The sequence below is a fragment of the Microchirus variegatus genome (genome assembly GCF_963457635.1).
Source record: "Microchirus variegatus genome assembly, chromosome: 17".
Lineage (NCBI taxonomy): Eukaryota > Metazoa > Chordata > Actinopteri > Pleuronectiformes > Soleidae > Microchirus > Microchirus variegatus.
This window is the reverse complement of record NC_139818.1, coordinates 10,581,255-10,594,412: the sequence shown is the minus strand read 5'-3', so window position 1 is coordinate 10,594,412 and position 13,158 is coordinate 10,581,255. Positions and strand designations below refer to the sequence as shown.

Below are 13,158 nucleotides of genomic sequence, written 5' to 3'. Positions count from 1 at the left end.
ACTGTATGTAATGCATATATATGCTTAAATAACACTCGCCCTGTCAGCACAAATCTTTTGAAATATTACTATGCACAACTGTTCTGGTCACTCACTTTAGTTTGCTTGTTTCCAGTGTACTCTCTCTCTCTTACACACACACACATACATGCCTGTGTCAGTTATATCTGTGCTTTTGCTTTGTCAATAAGGATTCATGTTTCCCTTCTCGGACTAGAACCAAGATTGGCTCAGGATCAGTATAACCCAGGTAAAATACCATTATTACTTTGATGCACAGTACCATGCTGGTCCTCTGCATGGCTCGCTGCTCCGTGATCCTCACAACTCTCAATAAAAGTCTGATGAAATCTCGCGCCGTGTGACCTTTCATTGAGAAATAATTCATACTTCGGTTAAATGACTTTTTGTTTCACAATTCATGGCACTATCAGTTCAGAAAGTGCACTGGATAGTGGTACTGGATTTATACTGCAAAGTCCAGAGTTCTGATTGTGTTTTTTTTTTTCAGTGAAATTCTAAAAAATTAAAGTAAATCTATGCTGGATTTTAACCCCAATTTATCAGCCTCATTGTGATGGTTAAATGTCTTGTTGCAGGGAGATTGGGAGCTGTCTGTTGGCAGAAAACCAGCCATGAAGGATCAGGGCTGCCGACCCAGAGTCCCATTGCGGACATTTCCTGAAAATTTCATCCAAATCTGTCTGACTTTTCGAGATTGCGATTAAGCGTCCAGACTTGCAAAGTTTAGGTTTAAACCTAACTGTAAAAAACAGTGATGGAACGAAGATGCAGATCGTTTTCAAACAAAAATACCACACCAAACACCTTACTTCCTCAACATGAGGGTCACAGGTGGCACTGTGCCAATCGATATGGCAGGGTCACACCATGGACAGATAGCCAGTCCATCGCGGGGCCACACGGAGACAAACAACCATTCACACTCATACACTCAATTTGCCTCATGCCCAAATCTGCAAGAGGAAACCGGAGAACCCGGAGAAAACCTGTGCAAACGCGTGCAGAACATGCAAACTGCAGAAAGGCCCTTGTTCCAACGAGGTCGAGAACCCCGGTCTTCTTGCCTTAAGTAAAATACTTCACAACAAATATGTACATTTTTAATTAAGTAGTAAAGCACGAATGTATGAAAAACATCTTGTTGTCATATTACACAGAAGATATTTGTAAGTTGTGGTGCTTCATACACTTTTGCCCTAAATGATGTGTACTTGTTTCATTTAATTAGAAATGAAATTGCAGCTTTTAACTGTTAAATATAGTAGAACTGCAATGTGTAGACAAACTCGCATGAACAAACTTTTCCGCTGTTATTTACCCTTGACTAACTGTCTGATTAGTGTCGATCAGTAATGCTCTTGACCAAACTCTTCATGGTTTGATGTGTTTATTCAGGCTCTTGAGGACATGGACCTCATCAGCTGCCTCGCAGCGACCACTTTGGGGGCCGCGACTTGTGATTTTGTGGCACGTTAGGATGTGATGTTTAGCACAAATTCCAAAGCTGGTGCTGAAAGTATTGGAAAAGCAAGAGATTCAGCTATTTGGGTCTGAACCAAAGTGATTGCCAGATATTTCCATGTATCCACTTTTATATTTTTTTCTCAGTCAATCTTCTAAACAGCACTAATAACTGCACTTTCAAATCATAAAATGCCCCCTTTTCACGGTCACATAGTTTAGGTGAAGTTGATTTTTTTTCATCTGAGATGACAGTGCAGAGCCTGGGCAGGCTGCGATGTTCTTAATGTGCGTAAATAATATGATTAACTCCCTGTAAAATTAATTGGCAATGGTGGAGCTGCTGGCAGGTCATAGCTGGCAGAGAGCGTGTTGTGTGTCTCTGCGTGTGTGTTGTATGTGTCCCTGCTGTGGTGTGAGGAACATTTCTCAAATCATGACCCAGTTCTGTTATCAAACTGAATCAAATGTGATTTTTTTTTTCCTGTCTCAGTAGAGAGGGAGAGAGACAGAAATGTGTGCAACTGGCAGCACACCAAGCTACTCATTTTATAAAAATTGCTGACTTTGGTGATGGAGATGGCATGGCGCTCTCTCTCCTAACTGCACCAGTAAGCTCTCACTTTCTCTCTCACTCTCACTGCCTCTCTTCCATGATAATGAGCAGAGGAATTTGAAATCCTGGCTCAAATAGCAGTGATAAGCACTGCATATAAGACTGAGCTGTCATGTGTCCTGTGGCAAATCATTTTCCACTCTTCTGTCCTTCTGCAATAAAGTGTTTAGTTCGAGGCAAACAAAAAAACTCATTAAATGTACCATTTGATGCAGTTATCGTTCCCTGCCTTATAACGTTCACATCCTCATCACTGTGTGTGAGCTGTAAAAAAGAGAGCGCCACCGCTGGACGAAAAATCACGGCAGGGGGTGACGATTTCAGCACATGGGCGTCGTCAGGAAGCAGGAATATAGCAACAATGCAAATTCTGGAGGAAAAAAAAAAATCCCTGCTCAAAATAGCACTGGATTATATAGTCAGGGAGGAGAGGAAAGGAGGACAGGGAAGAGAGGAGGACAGGAGTGTCAGTGGAAAATAAAGCCTGTTGGTGCATGGCAAAGAAACGGCAAAAAAACAAAACACTTCACAGATCAAATAATAATATCTATTTTCCCTTAGCGTTGCTTCTTTCCCAGTGTTTTACAGCACACCCCGGTGACTGCAGTTCAGTCTCTTGTCCGCATGGCACTGATTTATTGTGTCAACTTGCTGATATGTGACCCTGTCACTCCTGTCATCGCACACAGCAGAAGCTCAGCAGCACAGAGACCGGTAGAGTAACGATAATAATAAACGTCTCCCCTCGGGAAGGAATGCAGAGTCAGCAGATTTTTTTTTACTAATGTATGGACAGGTTGCTGTGTGTTCTAAGTCATTCTGGTCACAGTGTGTTCAGGAGTTTGACTGGTTTAAAAAAAGCCTCTTGTAGATACTAAGGTATATCTATATGTGCTGGCAGGAGAACTGAATATATGGGCAGCTTCTGTTTGGTATCCAACACGTCCTGATGGTGTTTAGACATTAAATGACCCACTGTGTTCACCATCTGGCTGAGGACTAATGAGAGATGAACCAAACGGTAAAGTTACCCGAACAACAAAACAACATGAAATATGCAAAAACTACTTCCTAACCTGAGTGGGGAAAAAAGAAAGAAAAATCAGATTCAGTTACGGTTGATCCTTCAGAAATAAAACACACAATGTAAGATTATCAGGTTATACAGGTTAATATATACATTTAACATGACATAAACATGGCTTATGACCCTTTAAATTCTGTGACAAATGTTATTGAATAAAGTATGTGTGAATGTGTAAATTAAAACCAGAAAATAGTTTTAATTCACAGTAAGGGCAGATCATTTCTGCACATGGATTAATGTTCCAAGTATTTTGTGCAAATGATGGGTATTGTGTCAGTTGTCTCCAGTGTCTTGTTTGACCTTAAACAGAGAGACGCATCATGTCCTGTAGATTGGTCTCTACATGGTTAAATCATTGGTGCCTAATGACAAGAAGTTTCTTGGTTTGAATCCTGATTTGATCAGGGTTTCTTCAGTGTGGAGTTTTCATGTTTTTCCCATTCTGCATCAGCTTTCTCTACAGCTTCCTCCCACAGTCAAGAGACATGCAGATTGGGATTAGGATTACTGGAGTCTTGAAATGAAGCATTTGCCCCCTGCCTCTCCAACCCAGCATCACTTGGTTATACTGAGATGCTCGATTGGCCTCTAACCCAGTGTCGGGCTGAGATTGACTCCAGCTCCTTCAAACGATAACCAGATTAAATGAATGGATGACCATCAAACAAATCCATCCATGAAAGGCTTTTTAGATTATAGTTTTGGAAGACTTGCAATGATGTGGAGTTAAATGAGTTCAAGCAACTAATACTGTCAAGTTAATTAATAGCCTAAATAGAATGTAATTGACATATATAACTTAATATTTTCATTACAACATCATCCAAGATTGGACGTATACATACTTCTGAAAACCTGATGCTTGTGTAACAACAACAACAACATGACTTCACACTGCTAAACTCCTCCTCTGGTTTTGCTCAGATCTCATTCTAAATCAGTTTTGCAAATCTCTGGACACAAATTGCATCATGTTGCACACTTTGACACACCGACCTTCAAAACGCAACTCCCTGATTACCAATTAGTCTCATTAGTCTCATGTTGCACCTGCAAACTCAGTCAGAAGAACACTCATGTGTCACTGTATAAAAGAGGCCTCCATTGATTTATACTTGTGCACTTGACAGTAGTGCTTTTAGTTTATTGCATCAATATTTATTTTAATGCTGTGTAAGACAGAAGCATATAAAAGCTGTTTTGAGAAGTTATTTTGCAGTCTGTGCAGTCTGTGGATTTTACAAAGTGTATATCATTTTAGTTTGTGTTTCAAGGCTTTGGGAAACGTTTTTTAATATAAATCATTGATATATACCCAGTCCCCTTGTATTTGACTGACTCCTTACATCACGTCACACTCCAGCTGTATTTTGTAAGTGAGGTGATACTGGTCTTTTCCTCCTCATCTCATGTTGTCGCCGTCCTCTGGCTCCTGTTTTGTTTAGATTCCTTCAGACCCTTGGCCAACTAAACCATTCAATATGAAGAGGGCATATTTAATGCATGGTCTCATCTCTTGTCACCTGGCATGGTCACCATCTCCTCCACCTTTTTCAGGACCTTTCTTGCACAAACACTCTCTCAGTGACAAGAGCAGGTGCTACAAGTCCAGAGGTAAAAGACATGTGCACTGACATCCAGGAGTAGCAAAGAGTCAGTGTTGTTATTTTGAACAGGACAGAGAAAGCACGGTCGGCCCGCGGCTGATACATGAAAGCTGTCTTTGAAGCAGCCTACACTGGGAATGCTACATTTGAGTATTCACATATGCTCATTTGCTTCCATAGAATAAGTATTTTAGGGGAAGCCCAGGGTGATTTACTGTTTATTCTTTACACACAATACAAGAAGATGCAGATCAAGAGAGTTTTATTTATGAGCATGGATTAGCTTCAAAAACATCTGAATAGTTTCCAGAATCAACTTTGTTATTATAAAACATTTAGGGAGAAAGAAAAGTCACAGAATACACAGAATATAGAGTTCTGCAAGAATTAAAAAATCTGAAAAGAAAAATCTCCTTTAATCTCATTTTTTTCCATCCAAGCTCAAATTAAATAAACAAACTAACAAGTAGTGGCACACATTTATGGAGTAATTTGGAAGCTGAACTTTGACCTTTTCTGGGAGGTTCAGTCGAATGATCTGTAGAACTTTTCATTTCACAGAGAAGCCAAGTTACACTGGCTAGTTGTACTAGTAGTATTGTAGTAGTAGTTGTGTTGTTATTGGTGGTAGTGGTGGTGGTAGTAGTATTGGTGGTGGTGGTTGTAGTATTGGTGGTGGTGGTTGTAGTAGTAGTATTGGTGGTGGTGGTGGTGGTGGTGGTGGTGGTTGTTGTTGTAGTAGTAGTAGTTGTGTTGTTATTGGTGGTGGTAGTAGTATCAGTGGTGGTGGTGGTAGTAGTAGTAGTAGTAGTATTGGCGGTTGTTGTAGTAGTCAAAGTGGTGGTGGTGGTAGTAGTGATGTTGGTGGTGTTAGTAGTAGCAGTAATAGTATTGGTGGTGGTGGTAGTAGTAGCAGCAGTAATAGTATAGGTGGTAGTGTTGGTGGCAGTAGTAGTGGTGGTGGTGGTGGTGAAAGTAGTTGTAGTCATAGTGTTGGTGGTGGTGGTGGTGATGACAGTAGTAGTAGTTGTAGTATTAGTAGTAATCATTGATCATAGTATCATTGAAAACTCTACCAACCATAATGTATTCATAGCTTGCATTATAAGAATGAATATGTTTTCATGACACTGTGAATTTGTATGCATGTAACTGCCAAATCAGCTATTCAACCAACAGAAGTGGATGCATCCTCCACTATACAGTATAGTCAGCATTATTAGAAAAGTCAGGTGAAATACAGCATGCAAGCTTTTACAGCCTGGTTCCAGTCCAAAATTGCACACACCAATTTAGTAAATGACCCTTTAAATCATGTGATTAGTGGAGTGGCTATACTTTATCATCCTTCAGTGGAGCTCTTTTCCACCATTGTTTACATCAACGCTGGGTTTGATTTGATTGATCTTGAGCAATCACGTACAAAATTACCAATTTCATTCACATCGGTTCTTAATCTCGACGGAGGACCGTTCATAATGAAGTGAAAGTTAAAGCTGCAGTGTGTAATTTTGGGTGATTTTTAACCCTCTTATGACCATCAAGATAATCTGGATAATCCGTCTTCTACCCCTTTATCGTCCACATGAGGGACGTGTGGGGTGATGTGCCAACCTCAGCTGACATAGGCGTGAAAGGCAGGGTCACACCCTGTACAGATTGCCAGTCCATTGTTTATGAATTTTTCGAGATATCACAAACAGTCTAGAAGTTACGGTAATGAGACGTACGTGCGCTTGCCAAATCCTGTCAGCGAGGACAGGATTGGTAAGAGAAGGGTTAATGTTATTATTCTGCCTCTGTTTAGTCTTTGTGAACATATACAGAAACAATGTAACATTTTTTATATGCTGCGTCCTTCATCTGAAAATTGGTTCTGTGAAGAAATACTATCAGACCTGACTGAGGGAGTGTTGGTGTGTATACACTGACAGCAGAAAGTGTTTGTGGGCGCTTATTTGTGTTTTCAATCACTCCAACCTATTTGCTGTCATCTAACTTTACTAGTGCAATGCTGCTGCTGCTGCTGCCTCCATCTGTCTTGACACGAAAAAACAAATCACTTCCTGTGTGAAGCTTGGCAATGCCACCGGGTGACATAAGACCTAGACACTGGGAGACATTCGGCCTCTTGACTGAAAAGGGAAAATCAGCAGAGGTCAAGCAGCACAGCTGACAGACGAGCACATGAGGAGTCGGCGAGTGCTTTCGACTTGATTTGCTTTTGTTTTCGTCATTAAAAAAGGTTATTTTGGCTTTCGTGCTGACACTTGAGGGCATCTGGTGATTCATTACTACACCAGGCTGTTATTCATCATGTCTCAAAATGATGTGTAAACACTTTATATGGTTCGCTTCTACTGATTTTGTGTTACAGTTTATACATCAAGAAAGTGCTCAACACATACAGTACTGTAGCTCTGTACAGCAGCACCTGTTCTTATTATACTTTCTACATATGCCTGATTTCTTTCATATTGATCTCTTCATTACTTTTCAAAAAGAGCACCTCATCACTCAGGGCTGCAGGAATTCAAAATGAATTGATTTCATCAGATTCTCTCTCAAATCCTTCCTCACTTTCTCTATCACATTTTAAATCTGTGTTGGTAGTTTATTTGATCTGTTTTTATTGTGGTTTTTATCCACGTTTTTATGTCTTTTCATTTATTTTAGTTGTTTTAAATGTATCTTATGGCCTCCTGTGAGCTATTATGCCTTTTATTTATTCTTCTGTACAGCACTTGGGTTCACTATGGATGTTTTAAAGTGCTTTACAATTAAAGTTGGATTGGATGAGATTGGACAAGAAAGTTTCAGTTAAAACACCAGCCAACTAAAATCTATGTTTAGTGTCTAAAATAAGAAGAATATCTAGTTTAGGTAGTACATGCTCTACAGGCTACATATCTCGTTGTCTCTGTCTGTGTGTAGAGCGGCATATGTTTTCATAATTATGATCATGTTGGATATACATCATAGTACACCTCAGTTGTTATGATGTATGTGTAACATATAAGCCTCCTGAACCTCACCAGGCTCTGACTTTAAATGATTTCTGCATCCAGCATGCTGTAAGATCTTGAAAGTATACTTACAAAATCCATTAAGTTACTAAAAAGGATTTGAGAATCCACTGGACAGGTTTTCTCTCTCTCTCTCTTCCCCACGGCTCATATATCACTGTCCATTTGTGGATATGACATTTTCAATTTCTCTGCCTCAGCCTTTTCCTCAGCATATGTGAGTATGTGTAGATATACTCAGTATAAGCTACTCTACTTATATACTGTATGTACGTATAGTCTGCATATATACATATTGTATATATACATAAGCCAACAAAGTCTAATTGAAATTCCTGCAGAAGAGCCTTTATAATACACCATCACTATCTGATGACTGAAAAGCAAACATAAATTACCTCTTGAATTTAAAGTGTGTTACAGACTTTGAGGTTTCTGCCTTCAAGGCTCCAGGGGATTAGAAGTTAACCGTGGCTACTTTTTTTCCACTAAAAGATGCTTTATTTGCTATCAGCTGAAGCTGCTGTGCTCTTTTTTCCTTTTCTCTCTGTGATTGCAAACTTCATGAAAATGAGCTCTTGTGTTTTTTACAAAGGAAAATGCAAAGGTTTTGAGAAAAGAGACCACAGGGAGAAAGAAAGAGACAAAAATGAAAGCAGTGTGAAATATTGAAGAATACAATGCTCTGTTCTTTTTTCTTTTTTTTGGCTGCAATATTAATGTGAAGAAAGCATCAGATGTAACTTGTATGCTCTTGATACTGACTCCCAACATTCAGAGTTCTCCATATTGCAGCCGTTTGACCACCACTCTATCTTCAACTTAATCTGAGAGTTTATCATTCTGATTTCAGCAGCTTTGTTCCAGCTCAGCAGCACTTGGCAATTCAGCCATAAGTGACACAATTAATTAACATATTCATGTTGCTTGGAAAACTCTCACATATACTTTTTTTTTTTTATACTTGACATTGGACTCCTTAATTTGTAGTATTTTAATTATTCAGTGTGTACAAACACTGGCACTGTCTGTAACTGTATTCATTCATGTTGCTCTTCGGATGCTGCTTTGCTTAAACACCAGTTAGCCTCTGCATCCCCAGACACTGTAAGTGAGCAGTAAACAACAGAGAGGTGCCAATGTAATTAGGCGTAATGTATTCTTTTTTTTAAAGTTGATCTGCTGCACAGTTAAAGACAATGTGTAAGTGTTTTTTGTCGATGTGATTGTAAAGCTATACTGTAAATTGTATATAAAATGATGCCACTTTGGCAGTGACCACACGTCTTCTTCTAATATACTTTTATTAAGTCTAACACAGCAAACATGCCTTTTATAATCACATCATCTGTTGTGATCTCCTTGCTTTTTCACGTTTTAGTACAGTGTAGTGTGGTGTAGAATATGACGAATCAAGTGTTGTCAGATTATAGTTAAAGCCCACGCCAGATGATAGAGTGATGAACAGCGTATCATAAAGGTCATCAGACAGTGCAGGGTATTGTTTCATAGACGTCTGAATGATTTCTCCAAATGTACTTACTCTCTCACGTTACATTAAGATCTCCTGAACTCTGGTGCATGCTCCATTTGTTTTGCCTGGGTTGAAGGCCAATTGTAATAAAGCGCGCTGCTTCATTTCAGCTCGTATTCCTCTCCTTATCTAATCCCATTAAGGGTGACGCTTGAGGAAATAGGAGTGCCTCCTGGTAATGAAGAAATACATTAACCCAGCTACAAAATGGCCTCGCTGCACAAAGCCCGTTTTCTCCTTCAGTAATCCCTGTGATCCCATATCGATTTATACGACTGGTTTTGTCTTTATTTATACAACACATATCCAATTTAGTAATCATTGCATTCAGTTAAACTGCATTTTTCTTTTGCAAAAGTACAATTTGTGAAGCTGATGTGCATCGAATCATTAAGTCGTTAAATCAGCAGGTCGGGGTAAACGGACAGGAATTAATTCCAGCTCCTCTGTGCATTTGATACATAAACTTTTAATATGAAAGTTCTTCACTGTCAGCATCTGAAGCTTGAGGGTCTGCTGTTGTTTAAGCATGATGGTAACTAAAGCTACTTCTACCCAGAGTAAAACCAGGTAGAAAGATGCTGGTGTTTGTTGCGTTAGTGTGAAATCACGAAGGCAGCTGGTGGAGGAAAACAAGGATGTTTGACCCTTCAACCCTTTATCTTACCATTAGACAGCTTTTACTAACTGAAAAAATGAATTTTATCCTCACACCAAAATAACAAGAATTGTAGATCCACTGCTGCATTCATCAGCAAGTTCAAATGTGTTTTTTTGTGACTTTGGTTTTTGAAGTAGCATTTTATTCTATCACTCTCATCTGTAGTAGCTTCCACAATGCATGCCTAAGCAGAGAATTTACCACTACATATAGGCTTTCCAAAAGTGCTTCATAAATTATGGATGTCTTCAGAGTCGCTATTACTTTCTCATGATACGCATAGATGCTTAATGTAGGTCAAGATAAATTGCAACTGAGGCTTCTTGTAGTTTAACAAAGGCCATTAGAAGTAGATACTTTGGTAATATGTTATGCAAGATAACATGGTTAAATTAACTGCATAATGTAAATCAATTTTTACGTATTAGTATTTTGTGGCCCTGAAAACTGCCGATGGTGATGTTTAACTAAAACAAGGTTCATGAGATGAGGAGCAAAACAGATTAGATCAGAAGATAAATGTTTTAACATCTATAGGACTGAAATCAATGGACATCTTTTGTGTGAACATTTTAACCTTTACATGTATTCTGCTGCCATCTGCTGGACTGTTGAGACACAGGCCTCTAGTGTCAGTAAAGTTTTTCTCTTTACTAGAGAATCTGATGACTAACCTCCACATTATGGGTGACCCAAGATGGGAATACTCATTATATTTTGACTGCTTATTTTCAATATAACGGTTTGCATTTTATTAAACAATACCGTTTACCAGAGAGTGCCTTATTCAGCAGGTTGATTTAGAAATATTCTAACCCATGTATTATAGTCAACTAAATTAATTATTCAAAGCCAATGCCAAAATAAAATCACAAAACAATGACTGTCACTTTTACCCAAATTTATTAAACAACAAAAGGGAGAATCTGAGAAGAAAAATAAATCAAGTTAAATTCACTTCTTTGCAGTTTCCTCCTCCTTCGACAAGTTCTTGATCATCTCTTCTTTCTTGGCCAGGAGTCGCTCTTCTCTGCGTTTACGAGCCTCCTTTGTCTTTGAGCGGCGAGCCTCGGCCTGGTCACTGGATGGATGAAAGGCAGTGCAGACAAAATTAGCTTTGGCATTAAAATAATAAAACATCAAGACAAAAAAAAAGAGCAACTTACGATAGAAGCTTCTTGCGAGCTTTGTCTGCCTTCAGTTTGTGGATGTGCTCCATCAGGATGCGTTTGTTCTTAAAGACGTTACCCTTGGCCTTCAGGTAGAGACTATGGTACCTGGTGTAAACAGGAAACATGTCAGAGTGCTTCAAAGAAGAAGAGGATATCTTCTTGAGATGGAGATTGAATCTACATACATTCATGCACTTGTGATAAGCAAGGGAGTTGAAGCTTACATGTGCCTGTCAATTTTCTTGGACTCCCTATAGCGACGAAGAAGACGACGCAGGATTCTCATGCGGCGCATCCAGATCAGCTTTTCTGGCATACGAGCATTGGCTGTACCTTTTCTCTTACCTATGGAAGCAAGTTACAAAAACTTACAAATGGCAACAGGTTTATCCATTTCAAATTTTTCTCAAACTACAATACGATGGGATTGTGTCGTTTCAGTGCTACCAATTTACAATCAAATGAGAACGGGACCATACACACCATAACCCATGTGACGTCCCTTGCGGCGTGCCAGTGTGTTTTTGCGACAACGAGCACGGGAATGGACCGTCACAGGTTTCCTGATGATCAAGCCATCCTTGACCAGTTTCCTGATCTGCTGGCCTGCAGCGCAAACACAAAAACACGTTGAAAGAAAATAAGCTACATCACAGAGTTCAGGTCATGCATTTAATCAGGGGGCATAACTAAACTCACGAGAGTTTGCATTGGCGATCTCATTTGTCTCGTTTGGGTCCAGCCACACCTTCTTCTTGCCACAGCGCAAGACGCTGGAGGCCAAGCGCTTCTGGAGCCTGAGCATGCTGTTGAGACAAGAAAATATTGGTATTAGGCCAGACAACAAAACAAAAACCAAGTCAACACCAACGAAAGTCAATATATGTATGTATTATGCAAACACGCAGAATCAATCATAATTGGCTTGAATGCTATACTTCATGCTTTTCTTCTTATTTTTTGCCCATCCAGAACATTTAAAACCACAAGTAACTGATCTCTTTAACTTTCACTTTCATGTATACCTTAACTGTTGATCAATTGATCAAAGTATTGCTTATGATCATGGCAGTTTTCTGTGGACACATCATCATCGTTATTGACATATCAATGCTAACAACTCCAATCTTAACTTGTATAACACTTAAAAAACAATTATGGAGTATAGGTCAAGTGAGTTTTACCAGATTTCTATCTGTACTTTAAAATACATGTTCTGCTATTGAATGCAGCTTGTCATAGTACAGCGTATGCAAACTCCTATGATACTTCACAAAAGTTTGTTTTTGAATACATCTACATGCACAATTACATGTAAAATAACATACCGAGCGAATATTTTATGTGTAAAAACACTTGTATAACGTTTAAATGTGTAACGTTTCAGGTGCAAACTCTACTGATATTTAATTGATCATTTCTTCTGTCCAGGTACAGTTGAGCACCCATGTCCCCAAGTCTGAACGAGGAACATTTGTTCAGTAGCCAGGTTAGCTTTCATCAGGTTTGACAGAAATAGACTGATTCCTGTGATAATGACCTGTATTCGACTTAGTGACAACAGGCTTCATTATTGCTAATTGATTAGCCCCCGACAACCCTGGTGTGGTACAGGAGCATGTTGTGACATGTTTTGCTTAGCTTAGCTGAGCTTCGGTAGCTCAACACAGGCCGGACATTTTACTATTCTGGTGGAAATGGACGACGTGACTCCAAGGCAAACAAAGCCAGTCACCTCTCTCTCATGTTTAATAACAAAGCCTACAAAAATATGAAGTTATCGCCAGGATTAAAGTCATATTTTAACAAGTGACGTGTAGCTTACCTCATGGCTGCTGCTAGCTCGACAGAGACAGAGGAAACGGAGAGCGTCAGACCTGACCATTATAGCTATCGTGACGTGGGTGACTCAATTGTAGCAGTATCAGAAAATTGAAAATATAAACAATTGATCTGCGACGTCAACTATT

The 13,158-nt window shown here is 39.3% G+C and overlaps 1 protein-coding gene across 1 annotated transcript; it reads right to left on the bottom strand.

The window, feature by feature from the left end:
* Positions 1-10,902: 10,902 nt before the first annotated feature.
* LOC310938955 (large ribosomal subunit protein eL19-like) lies at positions 10,903-13,060 on the bottom strand. The gene is made up of 6 exons (XM_083903609.1): positions 13,014-13,060; positions 11,888-11,994; positions 11,672-11,794; positions 11,413-11,533; positions 11,183-11,293; positions 10,903-11,097 (listed from the first exon to the last, which is right to left on the bottom strand). Exons 1-6 carry the CDS (start codon positions 13,016-13,018, stop codon positions 10,971-10,973), a joined length of 594 nt encoding a protein of 197 aa, XP_083759735.1. The 5' UTR covers positions 13,019-13,060; the 3' UTR covers positions 10,903-10,970.
* Between the last annotated feature and the right edge of the window lie 98 nt (positions 13,061-13,158).

Bases quoted from the DNA above. Each gene is read 5' to 3' on its own strand.
- LOC310938955 (XM_083903609.1), bottom strand. The intron at 11,795-11,887 runs GTGAGTTTAGTT...TTTGCGCTGCAG, and splicing joins GATCGCCAATGCAAACTCTC to GCCAGCAGATCAGGAAACTG. The intron at 11,294-11,412 runs GTAAGCTTCAAC...TGTTTACACCAG, and splicing joins AAGAAAATTGACAGGCACAT to GTACCATAGTCTCTACCTGA.